Genomic DNA, 16,930 nt, shown 5'->3' with positions numbered 1-16,930 from the left:
GCCGGACATCTGCCCCATCCTCTACCCAACGCACTGTTTGTTTCACGTGCCAGAAATGTCTTTCCCATCTCAGATACCTCAAACTTCTACCACTGCATGTTATCACTATTCTTCCATGCAGGGATCCTCATTCATGCCACATCTAAGATGTAACTCATTTTCTGCGTAAACAAAATTTAACATCATCTCTAACCTGTTCACAGAAAACAGCCTAGCCTTAAAGCCATTAAGTCAGTGCAGAGCTTCCATATAAAATTAAAAAACCCAAAGCCTAAAACAAGTCATAGAAACTTTTTATATTAAATGTTTGACAAGTTACAAAGATTTTTATACAGATCTGCTGTGAAAATAAGCATTAGGTGTGATATTGTCTCTGGGAACAATGATGCTCAAGGAAAATTATCAGCATTTAGGGAAGGCTTTACTGCTGCCTTACAGGTCGCTTGAAGCAGCAGCAGAACACCTTCTGTGAAAACAGTGTTTTGAAAGATCTACAGGTACCCCATATAAAAAAGATCAGGGCATGGCTAGACAGCAGACCTCAGATACTTGTCCAGGTAGGGCTTCTGGTCTTCTCCAGGGTTGTAGGCAACCACTGAGAAGGGAGGATGTGAACCAAATGTGAAAAATATCTGCAGGATCAGCTGAGTGGTTATTCCGCAGTGGGAACTTTCAATAAGGCATTGCCCAGTCTCAGATACCATGGTCAACATAAGCTGTTTGTGAAGCACTCCTACTTTCAGGCTATTTGAATGTCAAAGGAAGAAAAACTAGAGACTTAATGTTTTTGTGTACCAGCTGTGGTAGCATAATATATCAGTGGATCTGGTGAGCCTTTTCCCCACTCACGGCAGGTTGCTCAAGCTCCGGGGCTGTTGCTCTGCCCACAGCCCTTGCTGGCTTCCCTGTACCGTCTCCGCAGCCCTCCATTAGGCTCTGTGTGTCCCACCTGCCAGGTGATGCCGCGAGGAGGAACGAGCCCTCGCAGCCGTTCTCCAGGAGCTGTGTGGGCCCAGTTATTCCTGGGAGGAGCGTGCCTGCCATGGCCACACAGCCACCAGGACCCGGCGAGCTTCCTCCAGCCGGGAGGTGGTGGCTCACAGTGCCCTGGGGCGCTGGAGGCCGCGCTGTGCAGGAAGAAGTCTGGGACTGCCCTGAGCCGGTCACAGCTTGCTCCAGTCAGCTGGAGAAGGGCCAGAACCGACCCCACCCACCATGTGAAGAATAGAACCAATCAGAGAAGGGTGTTGTGGCTCTGACCCAATCAGAGGTGTTTCCTAAAGGGTGGGGAGGGCTGAGAGAGAGGAGCAGACATGTCAGGGTGGGAGGAGAGAGGGGAAGGAAATGGCTGCCCTGGAGCAGGCTGCGGGGAGAGGTGTCCAAAGGGAGCAGGGCTGCCTCTCCTAAGTGATTTCTTTGCCTTTCTTTTCCTTTGACACGAGGAGCGGTACTTAATAGGTTGCTCACAGGCAAGTGTATTACATGGGGAGAAGGTCCCCGAATGAGTGAGTTGGTGTGGGTTTGTGACAGCTGCCGGTGGACGATATGGCCAAAGCCTAGACCCGACGTGGCCTGGGACTGGAGTAACTGCAGGGCCTGTGAAACTCTGGCAGGAGCCTTGGTGCTGGAGTTTCAGACCCCTCAAGGGTCCCAGCCATGGCCACAAGTCAGTCCCCAGAGCCAAGGTGCCCCCTGAATGGAATGGGCCCGTGCTTTGTGGATCAGGACCCCCAAACGCTGCCAGGCTCCGATGACTCCTTCCCGGGCCAAGATGGGGGGGCGGCCCTCGTGCCAAAGGATTTCGTCGAGGACCTTAGGCAAGGAAAGGCTACGGGAGTGTCGCCTCCTTTCGCTCCGTTAGGACGCATCCCCTTGGCGGAGAGAAAGCGGAAAGCCTGAGGAAGGCCTCAGCCTGCGAAAGGCACAAGTTGGCTGCTTTGAGAGGGCCTCTGAAACACCATGCTCTGCACCAGACTAACAGCCACATCCCTCTGGTCTGTTTCTCCATTTTCCTCTTTAATTCTTAGTGAGGGAGGGTCTCCACACGTGTCTGGCCGATGGCACTCGATCCCACGATCTTCCCATGCACCTGCACGCGATAAATGCAGGTGTATCCTGGTTTTCCCCAGTTGCTCTGTATGCCAAGTTTCAAAAACCGAAAGGCTCTGGGGTTCCCATTCTGCAAAGAAACCACGACAAAAAGCAGCGTCACTGCTGGGGTGTAACGAGTGAGAGCAGGTTCCGTGCGTCTTCCTCTGCCAGCCCGGCCCCTGCTCCGGGACCAGGTCCCGCCCCGGCCGTAGAGGCAGCTTCTCCCTCCTTCCCTTCTCCCACCCAGGCAGCAATGGACCCCTGTGCCCCTGCAGAGAAAACGCCTGGCCTTAGAGAGCGTGGCGGGCAGCTGTGGAAACCTGAGGCTCGCTGGTGCCGAGGATTCAGGCCCTGGGGAAATTCCTGCTGCTGGGGCAAGGTGCTGGGCATCCTCCCTGCCACCGCCTGCCCGGCGGGTGCAGCCAGGCAGCTCCAGGGACCCAGTCAGCTGTGGGGGCCAACGCGGGCTTTGTTCTGCTTTTGCCGCCCTGCCGGATGCCACTGTCCCTCCCGATCCCACCTGGCTGTTTTTCTCAGCCAGGGTGGGGACCCTGCCCCTGCAGGGACCATGCACACTCCTTCTGCAAGTGACTTGCTGGCAAAGCGGTGTTTCTGCCCTGGCCTCTTGCCCGCACGCACTTGCTGTACCTGCAGAGGGAAGGTCTGGGTGGGCTCTTTGTGCACGGCGTAGGTGAATGTCCCCAGCAGAGTTTCATCCTCGCCTTCCTCATCCAGTCCCTTGGAGATAAAGCACAGGGAAGCAGGTCAGGCTCAACCCGACCACGAGGAAACACTCATGCCAGATCCTGCCCCTGATCTGCACCCCACTCCTGCGGGTCCAATATGGTCCGGCACAGGATGAGTTTGGGCTGAGTCTCCTCCTTGTGTGCTGCTCAGGGGCCCGGAGGTGCTGGGCCAAAATGCACTGAGCAAGTCTAAGGAGGGCTGACAACACCCCGTGTGTCCCTTGAAATTCCACCTCAGGGAACGGCTGTGCTTGGGAGCACACCAATCTCTGCAGATGCGCAGAGAGCAGCAAGTCCCCGTTACAGCTTTTCCCCGTGGCCAGGTCCCAGCCCCCAGTGCCCGGCAGAGACTTACAGAGACCGTGAAATCTCGGGGAGCGCTACTGACAGTCCCCAGCGGAGAGGCTATCTTGGAGGTGTGCTGTATGGTGATGGCCGTTGGTCGTACTTGTGCAGGCAACCGGATTAGCACCTCACTCCGAGACCCTTGGAAAGGCCAGCAATATCCCGGGGAAGCATCCGGCTGAAAGCAGAGGGCAAGAGCAATGAATGCGAGGGCATGATGGGGCCCGCTGCGCTTCCGTGCAGCCAGAAGCACAGGTGGCACTGTGCCTGTGGGCTGTGCTTGTGTTCAAAATGAATGGCGTGTTGGGAAGCAGAGAGAAGTACCCCACCGTCTTCCCGTCCCGGGAAAGAGGGAAACAGCCAGCCGGTGGGAAACATCTGATACCCTGCACCCGAGTCAGGGCTTTCAAGAAAGCTCTGTTTCTGGCCAGCAGCTCTGCAGCCTCCCCCCACCCTCCACCACCCCCTGGGGAAAGGGACAATCAGAGGTGTGGCAGGGAAATGGGGTCGCCAAGGAGAAGCTCCTTCACCCAGCAGTGACCGGGGATGGTGGGCAAGAAGCTCAGCTCAGCTCAGCCCCCTTCTGAGGGCAACTGCTCTTTTCTAGGGAGCCAAGCCCTGTGTGCGACCTCAGGTGTCAGGCACTGGACCAGTGCCGTGGCCTTGAGCAACACCTCTGGCCTGAGGGGAGAAGCCCCAGGGCTTGCCCCAACCTTGTAAGAGGCAAGAGAAGCAGCACTGACGGCTTCTGCTGCTGTACCTGCACAAAGGTATCCAGAACGTGTGGAGCACACAGGAACCAAAACACCCTGCAGAGCCATGCAGAGCTGCTGGATGATCTGTGCAGGTCGATGGCAGCCCCTGCAGGGAGAAGAGAGCAGCTGACTGCAAGAGGCCCCAGTCTAAGTGGACCTTGTGGCTGCAGGTGACTTGTAAGGCTGCCTGCCAGCCCTGCACACTGCACTGCATGCTGAGAGGTGCCCCAGGAAGAGGAGGGGATCCCCATGACTCTTGATGGCATTTCTCTCCGAGCCGCACAAGGAGAAGGTCTGTGGGTGCTGGGAGACAGCAAGGCCCCACGGGAAGGGCAGCAGACCCAAGGAAAGGCCCCACTGCGTGGACAGCAGAGGATGACCCAGCCATACGCTTTCATTCCCCAGGAAAGCTCCACGGAGTGGGAGAGGGCAAAAATGCTGCCAGGGGCATGCGAGGGGCACCAGCCAAGATCCCGAAGGCAGGACTGGCGTGAGCCCTAGGGAGCTGCTCTGCCAGAGTCATGCTCTTGGGCCCCGTGATTTGGTCCCAGCTGCCTCTGCCTCGGAGAGCAGAGCCTGCAGCACAGCCTGCTTTCGGGAACGCCAAGCACGAGCCCAGCACGACAAGAGCTGACTGCCTGGGTCCGAGGTCTGTCCGTACCTGCACTTTTCAGAGCCCAATCAGACATCTGTGTGGTTGCAGACACTGCCTCTCTCATTTGCTGAACTTCCTGGGAAAGGCACAAAGGAACAACGGAAATGACCACATCAGACCTGGCCAGGAGAAGGGGCTTTACAGCGGAGAAGCTCAACCAGCAGCCCCTGACAAGGGACGAGTGTGATGGCCGAGCAGGAAAAGCCCACCAACTGGCCCAGGAAGCGCCTTGTGCTGGGCCCTGCTCGTCCCAGCCCCCTTTCCCAAAGTGCAGGATCACCTTCTTCATAGTGCCGATCTCTGCAGCCAGGCGTGCCACCTCATCCCTCAGCTGTTGCATCTGTTGCGATTGTTCCCCCCACAGAGCGAGCGTGTTCCTGCAGACACCGGGAAAGCAGATCTTGTCAGAGAGCTGCCCAGCCCCTCCCGGAGCCTCCAAGCCTGGGAGGAGCAGAGACAGAGGGGCTCGAGCCCCCTTTTCTTTCCCCAGTTTGTGAGTACTTCCCTTCCCCTCCAGGTTTCCCAAAAGGCCCAGGCAGGACCGAAAGGCATGACCCTTGGTGCTGTGCCAGTGAGTGCAAATAGCACGGGCTCATCTACCGCTACCCCACCAAATGTGCTGCAGGTCGGGAGAAAGGAGAGGGCTCTTACCGCAGGGACCTCAGGTTGGCTGCAGGCTGCCCCAGCAGCACCTGAAAGAGAAAGGCTCTCCGTTTGAGTCCCTGGAGCCGGTGGCTCCAGGAAGGCAAGGCAGAAGCTGCTGCCGCTTCTGTGGGTCACTGCCTGGAACCGGAGGACGGGGAGATTCACCCACCCACCCGCTGACCGCCAGCAGTGCTCCTTTGCAGGACTTTACTGTCCCACTGACCTGTGGCACATTCTTTGCCCGCAGCATCCACATGAGCAGCGAGATCCCGCAGTAGGCACCAGCTGTAATTCACATCACCAAGCCTGAGTTACTTGACTAGGGTTTCTAACAGACCCCGTAGCCACACAGTCTCCTCCCACACCAGGGTGGCAAGAGGTTGGCTGTGGACATGGGGAAGGGGTGCAGAGAGAGGCTGCAGCTCCAAGCAGGGACTCTTGCCTTGCTCCTTGAGGCTCTGCACAGCCCTGGTTCCCAGGCATGCTTTCACCCCACAGCTACACCCCATTTCCCCTGCATGCAGCGAGCATATTGTGACCTCCCGGACCCACAAAGGTGGGAGGTTGGAAGGGCCCCACCGGCACTCCAGCACCTCTCCCTCACGCTGAAGCTCACACCCGCACCTCTGTGCCTCCGCTGACAGCGGGCGAATACTCACCGAGAGCAGCTAGGCTCATCCAGAAGAGGATCGTGAAGAGCCTCCCCTTTTTCAGGGTGATGATGTCTTTCCTGAAAAAGAGTAAGTCCTGGTGTTAGCAGTGCCCAAGGACAAAGCCCTGCACAGGGGGATTTTCTCTTACAGTTGAGGAGCAGCAATTTATAGGGGAGCCAGGGGGTTTCCTGGTGGGGAGCACCTCCAGCCTCCCCCTGCTCGCCCTGACCCACTGGCACCCCCCCGCCTCCATGGCCACACGGGACATGTGTTGTACTCACAGGGTGGAGATGCCTGTGCTGAGGCTTCTCTGGAGGGAGAGCACGGCCATTGCCAGGCGGTAAGCAGGGCTGAAGACCAAGCCTGGGCAAAGAAACCGGAGAAAAGCCTGAGGGGCCTTCCTGAGGATGCCCGTCAGGGCGTGTGCCAGACGCCTGCGGGGAGGTGGGTGCAGACCCCCTGGGAGTGGGGGACAGAGGGCCGGGCAGGACCCCCTCGCAGGCAGGACACTGACAGCGTGCCTGGGGAGGCAGGGTGGTACGAGGCTTTGGCCCCTTGGCCTCTATTGTACTGGGGTACCCCGTGGTTACTACAGTGTCCCACAAAGACACAGACACGGTAGCCCGCTCCGTCATGGTCACATTGGCGAGGTGGCCCCAGGCCTCCCTTGGGGCAGGATGACGTTGGTTCTGCAGGGCCGTAGGTCCCGGCTGAGTCAGGCAGGCTTGGTGCAAACGTGGCGTGAAAGGCGGCGCTGAACTTACGCTCGTTTTCTCCAGTGCTACAGCTGCAGTGTGCTGGCCCTTTCCAGCTGGTGCCCTGGTCCTCCTGAGAGAGGGTGCACCTACGGGAGGAGAAGGACGGAGCACTGCTTTGCGCCATCTCCGTGCCATGCGAGCCAAGGCCCTGGCCAGGAGACAGGTTTTGGGAAGCCTCCCAGGAGACGTCCCTGCTGTGGTGAGACAGGGCAGAAGACACGGCAGAGCGGGGTGGCACAGATGCTCCTTACCGCGACTGCCCCCCGGCCCCCATAGCACCAACCTGCCTCTGGGCAGGCATCTCAGAGGCCTGGCGCTCTTTGGGGAGTGGGGAGCAGCTGCCCTCCTCCAAAGCCCCCACCTCTTCCCAGGGCCCCTGCAGCACAAGGGCCAGAGCCCTCTCCGAAACACCCCCAAGGCTTCTCTCCCTCAGGAGAGACCCATCAGGACTGCCACTCGTGGCGGGTTTCCCGAGCCCTGGGACTGTTGCACTGCCCACAGCGCTCGCCGGCTTCTCCATCGCGTCCCCCCAGCCTCGCTTTAGGCTCTGTGGGTCCCACCCGCCAGCTGATGTCCCCAGGAGGAACAAACCCTTGTACCTGTTCTCGATGACCTGAGTAGCCCCAGCTGCACATCCCTTGCTGCCAGCTCTCCTCCTTGAGAGGGCAGCGCCCTGTGCTCTTGCAGGAGCCTTTCTCCTCCTCATCCTGGGGAGAAACGAAGCTTCCCTGCAAGCTTGTGTGTCCTCCTTCCGCTGCTGGAGTGTCGCCTGCCCAGGGGAGGCCGCGAGAGCCCCAAACCGATTGCTGGGAGGAGAACGCCTGCCACGGGCGCAGGGCCACCAGGACAAGGCAAGCTCCTTCCAGGCGGGAGGTTGTGGCCCACAGTGGCGTGGTGCAGGGCGGCCAGTCTTGACTTCACAGAGGCCTGGCCCCGCACGGTGTGAGGTCATGGCTGTGACATCACAGACAGAGCTGCCGGGGGGCAGGGGGCGGGGAGAGACGCCGCCGCACACTTGGCACTGTGTTTTGCGTTTGTGAGTAGACGGTGTTGAAAACACACCAGCGTTTTAGCTGGCGCTGAACAGTGCTTGCAGAGCACCGAGGCTTCCTCTGTTTCTCTCTGTGTGTCCCCGAGCGAGTAGGCTGTGCGGGTGGGCAAGGGGTTGGGACACAGGGGACACAGCAGGGAGAGCCGACCCAAATTGACCACCGGGCTCTTCCATGCCATGTAACATCGTGCTCCGCAAGAAAGCCCTGGCCTTTGGTCTTTCCAAAGTAGCTGTTGCTTGGGGACTGGCTGGGCATCGCTGTGCTGGGGTGAACCCACCACAGCCTGTTTAGAGAAAGGAGGGTGCTTGCTGTGTGTTTTGTAGTCTCCCGGGGGACCAGGAGGGTCCCTGCATGGGGGCACAGGGTGCCCTGAGGGCACTGGGCATCTGGGATAGCAGCACAGCGTTAGGGAGGATCCTGAGCAGGGCCCCCTGCCTTCCCCCTGCCTGGGCAGGGCCAACCCTGCCAGCCAGGGGGTCCCCATGGGGCAAGGAGGGGGCGCTGGCTCTGGGTGACACCAGGCTGGGGCTGGGGCTGCATGGGGCTTTGGCTTGCTCAGCCCCTCTGCCTCCACATCGTCATGGGGAGCTCCGGCCACCAAAGTGGCCCCGGGCATGGGCCAGGGGCTGCTGTGCACAGGTCCCTTCCTACCTCAGTCACTGTATGATTCTAAGCCTACAGGCGCCCTTTTGCAGACAGCTGAGCAGATGCTTTTCTTCCAAGCATTTCTGACAGAGACTTCCATGGGAAATGATGCTTGCACCAACGCCATCCCATTTCCCTGCCAACAGAGGACAGTGGAAGTGGAACTGTAACGCAGCAGCCCACTAACCTCCCCCACCCTGTCCTGTGAATCAGCTCGATGACAATGTAATTGTGCACCTGAACTTGCCTGTTCCCACATTACATTCAAAGGCAAATGAGGAAAGCAAGGTGGAAGGAGAGCAGGGGTGCCCCAGCTTTCCCGCAGAGCTGCACCCGATGGAGTGAGAGGGACATTACGCTGGTCTTCAGGCCTCCTACTGCTATAGTCAGCAGAGTAACAGGGGTGACGGTGGAGCCGTCAGCTTGAGGCTTCAGAGTTGACACCAGTGTGCGAGGAATGGGTGTAGGTCCACACCCTTGCGTACTGGCTGTTGAAGTTGTAGAGCTGAACTGGGTAAATCCCCCCGGACAAAGGCAGATGTTTGTGTGTACAGCATTCAGCCAGGAGCTGGCTGTTTTTCTGCGTTTCAGGCTGGGGGAACGGTGGCTCTCTTAAAGAGAAGTGGAAGGCAGAAGCGGAGAGTTGTGCCTGGGGCCGCACATGGGCACGGGGAGCTGAGCCAGGAACTCCCGCCGCCCTGGTGGTCGGGCTGCTCAGGCCTCCTCACCCACCTCAGACAGCCCTCAAGGGTCCCCGACATGGCTGCACCCCATGTGAGCCCCCACCAGACCCTGTCCCCAGAGCCAAGGTGCCCCCTGAATGGAATGGGCCCATGCTTTGGGGATCAGGACCCCCAAACGCTGCCAGGCTCCGATGACTCCTTCCTGGGCCAAGATGGGGGGGCAGCCCTCGTGCCAAAGGATTTCCTCAAGGACCTTAGGCAAGGAAAGGCTACGGGAGTGTGGCCTCCTTTCGCTCCGTTAGGACGCATCCCCTTGGCGGAGAGAAAGCGGAAAGCCTGAGGAAGGCCTCAGCCTGCGAAAGGCACAAGTTGGCTGCTTTGAGAGGGCCTCTGAAACACCATTGCTCTGCACCAGACTAACAGCCACATCCCTCTGGTCTGTTTCTCCATTTTCAGGCAGAGCTGAGCCTCTTCTGCACTCATGCTGGGTTTCCCAAGCCTCGTGGCTGCTGCTTTGCCCAGCTTCCCCAAAGTGTCCCCCCAGCCCGGCACTAGGCTTTGTGTGCCCTACACGCTCTACGCACCAGCTCCTGTTCCCGGGAGAAATAAACCCACATAGCTGTTCTCTAGGAGCTGTGCGGGCCTCACTGCACATCTGGCCGGGATGCTGCCGGCTCCTCTCCTTCAGAGGGCTGTCGATGCCCCTTGTGCTCTTGGAGGAGCCTTTCTCCTCCTCATCTTGGGGAGAAACAAAGCTCTCCTGCAGGCTTATGTCCCCTCCTCCTGCTGCAGGAGTGTTGCCTGCTCAGGGGAGGCCAGTCAGGGAAGAGCTCCAGAAGTATTACGGGGAGGTGGGGGCACCTGCCACCAGCACACAGCCACCAGGACACTGCGAGCTCCTTCCAGCCGGGAGGTGGTGGCTCACACTGCCGTGGGGCTGGGCAGGGCCGCCACTCTCATTTTCTCCAGCACTGCAGCGTGACAGCTCTTGCTGGCTCTGCCGGAGGCTGCTGAGACACACCTGCGTGGTTGTTGTGGAGAGCCCTCCAAGAAGGCTTGTGCAGGAGAGCAGCAGGGATTTCCCAAGCCCCCTGTCCGGGGCCGTAATCAGCAGAACCCCAGGGTTTTGGGGTCAGGGGAACCCCAGGCTTTGTGGATCAGGACCCCCAAACGCTGCCAGGCTCCGATGACTCCTTCCCGGGCCAAGATGGGGGGGCGGCCCTCGTGCCAAAGGATTTCGTCGAGGACCTTAGGCAAGGAAAGGCTACGGGAGTGTCGCCTCCTTTCGCTCCGTTAGGACGCATCCCCTTGGCGGAGAGAAAGCGGAAAGCCTGAGGAAGGCCTCAGCCTGCGAAAGGCACAAGTTGGCTGCTTTGAGAGGGCCTCTGAAACACCATGCTCTGCACCAGACTAACAGCCACATCCCTCTGGTCTGTTTCTCCATTTTCCTCTTTAATTCTTAGTGAGGGAGGGTCTCCACACGTGTCTGGCCGATGGCACTCGATCCCACGATCTTCCCATGCACCTGCACGCGATAAATGCAGGTGTATCCTGGTTTTCCCCAGTTGCTCTGTATGCCAAGTTTCAAAAACCGAAAGGCTCTGGGGTTCCCATTCTGCAAAGAAACCACGACAAAAAGCAGCGTCACTGCTGGGGTGTAACGAGTGAGAGCAGGTTCCGTGCGTCTTCCTCTGCCAGCCCGGCCCCTGCTCCGGGACCAGGTCCCGCCCCGGCCGTAGAGGCAGCTTCTCCCTCCTTCCCTTCTCCCACCCAGGCAGCAATGGACCCCTGTGCCCCTGCAGAGAAAACGCCTGGCCTTAGAGAGCGTGGCGGGCAGCTGTGGAAACCTGAGGCTCGCTGGTGCCGAGGATTCAGGCCCTGGGGAAATTCCTGCTGCTGGGGCAAGGTGCTGGGCATCCTCCCTGCCACCGCCTGCCCGGCGGGTGCAGCCAGGCAGCTCCAGGGACCCAGTCAGCTGTGGGGGCCAACGCGGGCTTTGTTCTGCTTTTGCCGCCCTGCCGGATGCCACTGTCCCTCCCGATCCCACCTGGCTGTTTTTCTCAGCCAGGGTGGGGACCCTGCCCCTGCAGGGACCATGCACACTCCTTCTGCAAGTGACTTGCTGGCAAAGCGGTGTTTCTGCCCTGGCCTCTTGCCCGCACGCACTTGCTGTACCTGCAGAGGGAAGGTCTGGGTGGGCTCTTTGTGCACGGCGTAGGTGAATGTCCCCAGCAGAGTTTCATCCTCGCCTTCCTCATCCAGTCCCTTGGAGATAAAGCACAGGGAAGCAGGTCAGGCTCAACCCGACCACGAGGAAACACTCATGCCAGATCCTGCCCCTGATCTGCACCCCACTCCTGCGGGTCCAATATGGTCCGGCACAGGATGAGTTTGGGCTGAGTCTCCTCCTTGTGTGCTGCTCAGGGGCCCGGAGGTGCTGGGCCAAAATGCACTGAGCAAGTCTAAGGAGGGCTGACAACACCCCGTGTGTCCCTTGAAATTCCACCTCAGGGAACGGCTGTGCTTGGGAGCACACAAATCTCTGCAGATGCGCAGAGAGCAGCAAGTCCCCGTTACAGCTTTTCCCCGTGGCCAGGTCCCAGCCCCCAGTGCCCGGCAGAGACTTACAGAGACCGTGAAATCTCGGGGGGCGCTACTGACAGTCCCCAGCGGAGAGGCTATCTTGGAGGTGTGCTGTATGGTGACGGCCGTTGGTCGTACTTGTGCAGGCAACCGGATTAGCACCTCACTCCGAGACCCTTGGAAAGGCCAGCAATATCCCGGGGAAGCATCCGGCTGAAAGCAGAGGGCAAGAGCAATGAATGCGAGGGCATGATGGGGCCCGCTGCGCTTCCGTGCAGCCAGAAGCACAGGCGGCACTGTGCCTGTGGGCTGTGCTTGTGTTCAAAATGAATGGCGTGTTGGGAAGCAGAGAGAAGTACCCCACCGTCTTCCCGTCCCGGGAAAGAGGGAAACAGCCAGCCGGTGGGAAACATCTGATACCCTGCACCCGAGTCAGGGCTTTCAAGAAAGCTCTGTTTCTGGCCAGCAGCTCTGCAGCCTCCCCCCACCCTCCACCACCCCCTGGGGAAAGGGACAATCAGAGGTGTGGCAGGGAAATGGGGTCGCCAAGGAGAAGCTCCTTCACCCAGCAGTGACCGGGGATGGTGGGCAAGAAGCTCAGCTCAGCTCAGCCCCCTTCTGAGGGCAACTGCTCTTTTCTAGGGAGCCAAGCCCTGTGTGCGACCTCAGGTGTCAGGCACTGGACCAGTGCCGTGGCCTTGAGCAACACCTCTGGCCTGAGGGGAGAAGCCCCAGGGCTTGCCCCAACCTTGTAAGAGGCAAGAGAAGCAGCACTGACGGCTTCTGCTGCTGTACCTGCACAAAGGTATCCAGAACGTGTGGAGCACACAGGAACCAAAACACCCTGCAGAGCCATGCAGAGCTGCTGGATGATCTGTGCAGGTCGATGGCAGCCCCTGCAGGGAGAAGAGAGCAGCTGACTGCAAGAGGCCCCAGTCTAAGTGGACCTTGTGGCTGCAGGTGACTTGTAAGGCTGCCTGCCAGCCCTGCACACTGCACTGCATGCTGAGAGGTGCCCCAGGAAGAGGAGGGGATCCCCATGACTCTTGATGGCATTTCTCTCCGAGCCGCACAAGGAGAAGGTCTGTGGGTGCTGGGAGACAGCAAGGCCCCACGGGAAGGGCAGCAGACCCAAGGAAAGGCCCCACTGCGTGGACAGCAGAGGATGACCCAGCCATACGCTTTCATTCCCCAGGAAAGCTCCACGGAGTGGGAGAGGGCAAAAATGCTGCCAGGGGCATGCGAGGGGCACCAGCCAAGATCCCGAAGGCAGGACTGGCGTGAGCCCTAGGGAGCTGCTCTGCCAGAGTCATGCTCTTGGGCCCCGTGATTTGGTCCCAGCTGCCTCTGCCTCGGAGAGCAGAGCCTGCAGCACAGCCTGCTTTCGGGAACGCCAAGCACGAGCCCAGCACGACAAGAGCTGACTGCCTGGGTCCGAGGTCTGTCCGTACCTGCACTTTTCAGAGCCCAATCAGACATCTGTGTGGTTGCAGACACTGCCTCTCTCATTTGCTGAACTTCCTGGGAAAGGCACAAAGGAACAACGGAAATGACCACATCAGACCTGGCCAGGAGAAGGGGCTTTACAGCGGAGAAGCTCAACCAGCAGCCCCTGACAAGGGACGAGTGTGATGGCCGAGCAGGAAAAGCCCACCAACTGGCCCAGGAAGCGCCTTGTGCTGGGCCCTGCTCGTCCCAGCCCCCTTTCCCAAAGTGCAGGATCACCTTCTTCATAGTGCCGATCTCTGCAGCCAGGCGTGCCACCTCATCCCTCAGCTGTTGCATCTGTTGCGATTGTTCCCCCCACAGAGCGAGCGTGTTCCTGCAGACACCGGGAAAGCAGATCTTGTCAGAGAGCTGCCCAGCCCCTCCCGGAGCCTCCAAGCCTGGGAGGAGCAGAGACAGAGGGGCTCGAGCCCCCTTTTCTTTCCCCAGTTTGTGAGTACTTCCCTTCCCCTCCAGGTTTCCCAAAAGGCCCAGGCAGGACCGAAAGGCATGACCCTTGGTGCTGTGCCAGTGAGTGCAAATAGCACGGGCTCATCTACCGCTACCCCACCAAATGTGCTGCAGGTCGGGAGAAAGGAGAGGGCTCTTACCGCAGGGACCTCAGGTTGGCTGCAGGCTGCCCCAGCAGCACCTGAAAGAGAAAGGCTCTCCGTTTGAGTCCCTGGAGCCGGTGGCTCCAGGAAGGCAAGGCAGAAGCTGCTGCCGCTTCTGTGGGTCACTGCCTGGAACCGGAGGACGGGGAGATTCACCCACCCACCCGCTGACCGCCAGCAGTGCTCCTTTGCAGGACTTTACTGTCCCACTGACCTGTGGCACATTCTTTGCCCGCAGCATCCACATGAGCAGCGAGATCCCGCAGTAGGCACCAGCTGTAATTCACATCACCAAGCCTGAGTTACTTGACTAGGGTTTCTAACAGACCCCGTAGCCACACAGTCTCCTCCCACACCAGGGTGGCAAGAGGTTGGCTGTGGACATGGGGAAGGGGTGCAGAGAGAGGCTGCAGCTCCAAGCAGGGACTCTTGCCTTGCTCCTTGAGGCTCTGCACAGCCCTGGTTCCCAGGCATGCTTTCACCCCACAGCTACACCCCATTTCCCCTGCATGCAGCGAGCATATTGTGACCTCCCGGACCCACAAAGGTGGGAGGTTGGAAGGGCCCCACCGGCACTCCAGCACCTCTCCCTCACGCTGAAGCTCACACCCGCACCTCTGTGCCTCCGCTGACAGCGGGCGAATACTCACCGAGAGCAGCTAGGCTCATCCAGAAGAGGATCGTGAAGAGCCTCCCCTTTTTCAGGGTGATGATGTCTTTCCTGAAAAAGAGTAAGTCCTGGTGTTAGCAGTGCCCAAGGACAAAGCCCTGCACAGGGGGATTTTCTCTTACAGTTGAGGAGCAGCAATTTATAGGGGAGCCAGGGGGTTTCCTGGTGGGGAGCACCTCCAGCCTCCCCCTGCTCGCCCTGACCCACTGGCACCCCCCCGCCTCCATGGCCACACGGGACATGTGTTGTACTCACAGGGTGGAGATGCCTGTGCTGAGGCTTCTCTGGAGGGAGAGCACGGCCATTGCCAGGCGGTAAGCAGGGCTGAAGACCAAGCCTGGGCAAAGAAACCGGAGAAAAGCCTGAGGGGCCTTCCTGAGGATGCCCGTCAGGGCGTGTGCCAGACGCCTGCGGGGAGGTGGGTGCAGACCCCCTGGGAGTGGGGGACAGAGGGCCGGGCAGGACCCCCTCGCAGGCAGGACACTGACAGCGTGCCTGGGGAGGCAGGGTGGTACGAGGCTTTGGCCCCTTGGCCTCTATTGTACTGGGGTACCCCGTGGTTACTACAGTGTCCCACAAAGACACAGACACGGTAGCCCGCTCCGTCATGGTCACATTGGCGAGGTGGCCCCAGGCCTCCCTTGGGGCAGGATGACGTTGGTTCTGCAGGGCCGTAGGTCCCGGCTGAGTCAGGCAGGCTTGGTGCAAACGTGGCGTGAAAGGCGGCGCTGAACTTACGCTCGTTTTCTCCAGTGCTACAGCTGCAGTGTGCTGGCCCTTTCCAGCTGGTGCCCTGGTCCTCCTGAGAGAGGGTGCACCTACGGGAGGAGAAGGACGGAGCACTGCTTTGCGCCATCTCCGTGCCATGCGAGCCAAGGCCCTGGCCAGGAGACAGGTTTTGGGAAGCCTCCCAGGAGACGTCCCTGCTGTGGTGAGACAGGGCAGAAGACACGGCAGAGCGGGGTGGCACAGATGCTCCTTACCGCGACTGCCCCCCGGCCCCCATAGCACCAACCTGCCTCTGGGCAGGCATCTCAGAGGCCTGGCGCTCTTTGGGGAGTGGGGAGCAGCTGCCCTCCTCCAAAGCCCCCACCTCTTCCCAGGGCCCCTGCAGCACAAGGGCCAGAGCCCTCTCCGAAACACCCCCAAGGCTTCTCTCCCTCAGGAGAGACCCATCAGGACTGCCACTCGTGGCGGGTTTCCCGAGCCCTGGGACTGTTGCACTGCCCACAGCGCTCGCCGGCTTCTCCATCGCGTCCCCCCAGCCTCGCTTTAGGCTCTGTGGGTCCCACCCGCCAGCTGATGTCCCCAGGAGGAACAAACCCTTGTACCTGTTCTCGATGACCTGAGTAGCCCCAGCTGCACATCCCTTGCTGCCAGCTCTCCTCCTTGAGAGGGCAGCGCCCTGTGCTCTTGCAGGAGCCTTTCTCCTCCTCATCCTGGGGAGAAACGAAGCTTCCCTGCAAGCTTGTGTGTCCTCCTTCCGCTGCTGGAGTGTCGCCTGCCCAGGGGAGGCCGCGAGAGCCCCAAACCGATTGCTGGGAGGAGAACGCCTGCCACGGGCGCAGGGCCACCAGGACAAGGCAAGCTCCTTCCAGGCGGGAGGTTGTGGCCCACAGTGGCGTGGTGCAGGGCGGCCAGTCTTGACTTCACAGAGGCCTGGCCCCGCACGGTGTGAGGTCATGGCTGTGACATCACAGACAGAGCTGCCGGGGGGCAGGGGGCGGGGAGAGACGCCGCCGCACACTTGGCACTGTGTTTTGCGTTTGTGAGTAGACGGTGTTGAAAACACACCAGCGTTTTAGCTGGCGCTGAACAGTGCTTGCAGAGCACCGAGGCTTCCTCTGTTTCTCTCTGTGTGTCCCCGAGCGAGTAGGCTGTGCGGGTGGGCAAGGGGTTGGGACACAGGGGACACAGCAGGGAGAGCCGACCCAAATTGACCACCGGGCTCTTCCATGCCATGTAACATCGTGCTCCGCAAGAAAGCCCTGGCCTTTGGTCTTTCCAAAGTAGCTGTTGCTTGGGGACTGGCTGGGCATCGCTGTGCTGGGGTGAACCCACCACAGCCTGTTTAGAGAAAGGAGGGTGCTTGCTGTGTGTTTTGTAGTCTCCCGGGGGACCAGGAGGGTCCCTGCATGGGGGCACAGGGTGCCCTGAGGGCACTGGGCATCTGGGATAGCAGCACAGCGTTAGGGAGGATCCTGAGCAGGGCCCCCTGCCTTCCCCCTGCCTGGGCAGGGCCAACCCTGCCAGCCAGGGGGTCCCCATGGGGCAAGGAGGGGGCGCTGGCTCTGGGTGACACCAGGCTGGGGCTGGGGCTGCATGGGGCTTTGGCTTGCTCAGCCCCTCTGCCTCCACATCGTCATGGGGAGCTCCGGCCACCAAAGTGGCCCCGGGCATGGGCCAGGGGCTGCTGTGCACAGGTCCCTTCCTACCTCAGTCACTGTATGATTCTAAGCCTACAGGCGCCCTTTTGCAGACAGCTGAGCAGATGCTTTTCTTCCAAGCATTTCTGACAGAGACTTCCATGGGAAATGATGCTTGCACCAA

General features: G+C 59.9%; 2 protein-coding genes across 2 annotated transcripts; both read right to left on the bottom strand.

The window, feature by feature from the left end:
• Nucleotides 1-2,023: 2,023 nt before the first annotated feature.
• Nucleotides 2,024-6,801, bottom strand: LOC132320706 (sperm-associated antigen 4 protein-like). Its single transcript, XM_059833558.1, has 11 exons — nt 6,655-6,801; nt 6,172-6,253; nt 5,897-5,967; nt 5,461-5,522; nt 5,244-5,284; nt 4,873-4,969; nt 4,599-4,668; nt 3,943-4,043; nt 3,193-3,360; nt 2,740-2,829; nt 2,024-2,179 (listed from the first exon to the last, which is right to left on the bottom strand). The coding sequence occupies exons 1-11, from the start codon at nt 6,770-6,772 to the stop codon at nt 2,024-2,026; spliced, it is 1,056 nt and encodes a 351-aa protein (XP_059689541.1). The 5' UTR covers nt 6,773-6,801.
• A 3,686-nt stretch (nt 6,802-10,487) lies between these two features.
• LOC132320705 (sperm-associated antigen 4 protein-like) lies at nt 10,488-15,265 on the bottom strand. Its single transcript, XM_059833557.1, has 11 exons — nt 15,119-15,265; nt 14,636-14,717; nt 14,361-14,431; nt 13,925-13,986; nt 13,708-13,748; nt 13,337-13,433; nt 13,063-13,132; nt 12,407-12,507; nt 11,657-11,824; nt 11,204-11,293; nt 10,488-10,643 (listed from the first exon to the last, which is right to left on the bottom strand). The coding sequence occupies exons 1-11, from the start codon at nt 15,234-15,236 to the stop codon at nt 10,488-10,490; spliced, it is 1,056 nt and encodes a 351-aa protein (XP_059689540.1). The 5' UTR covers nt 15,237-15,265.
• Nucleotides 15,266-16,930: the final 1,665 nt, after the last annotated feature.

The sequence above is a fragment of the Gavia stellata genome, chromosome Z (genome assembly GCF_030936135.1).
Source record: "Gavia stellata isolate bGavSte3 chromosome Z, bGavSte3.hap2, whole genome shotgun sequence".
Lineage (NCBI taxonomy): Eukaryota > Metazoa > Chordata > Aves > Gaviiformes > Gaviidae > Gavia > Gavia stellata.
Note: the sequence above shows the minus strand (reverse complement) of the source record. Positions and strands in the feature narration are given on the sequence as shown.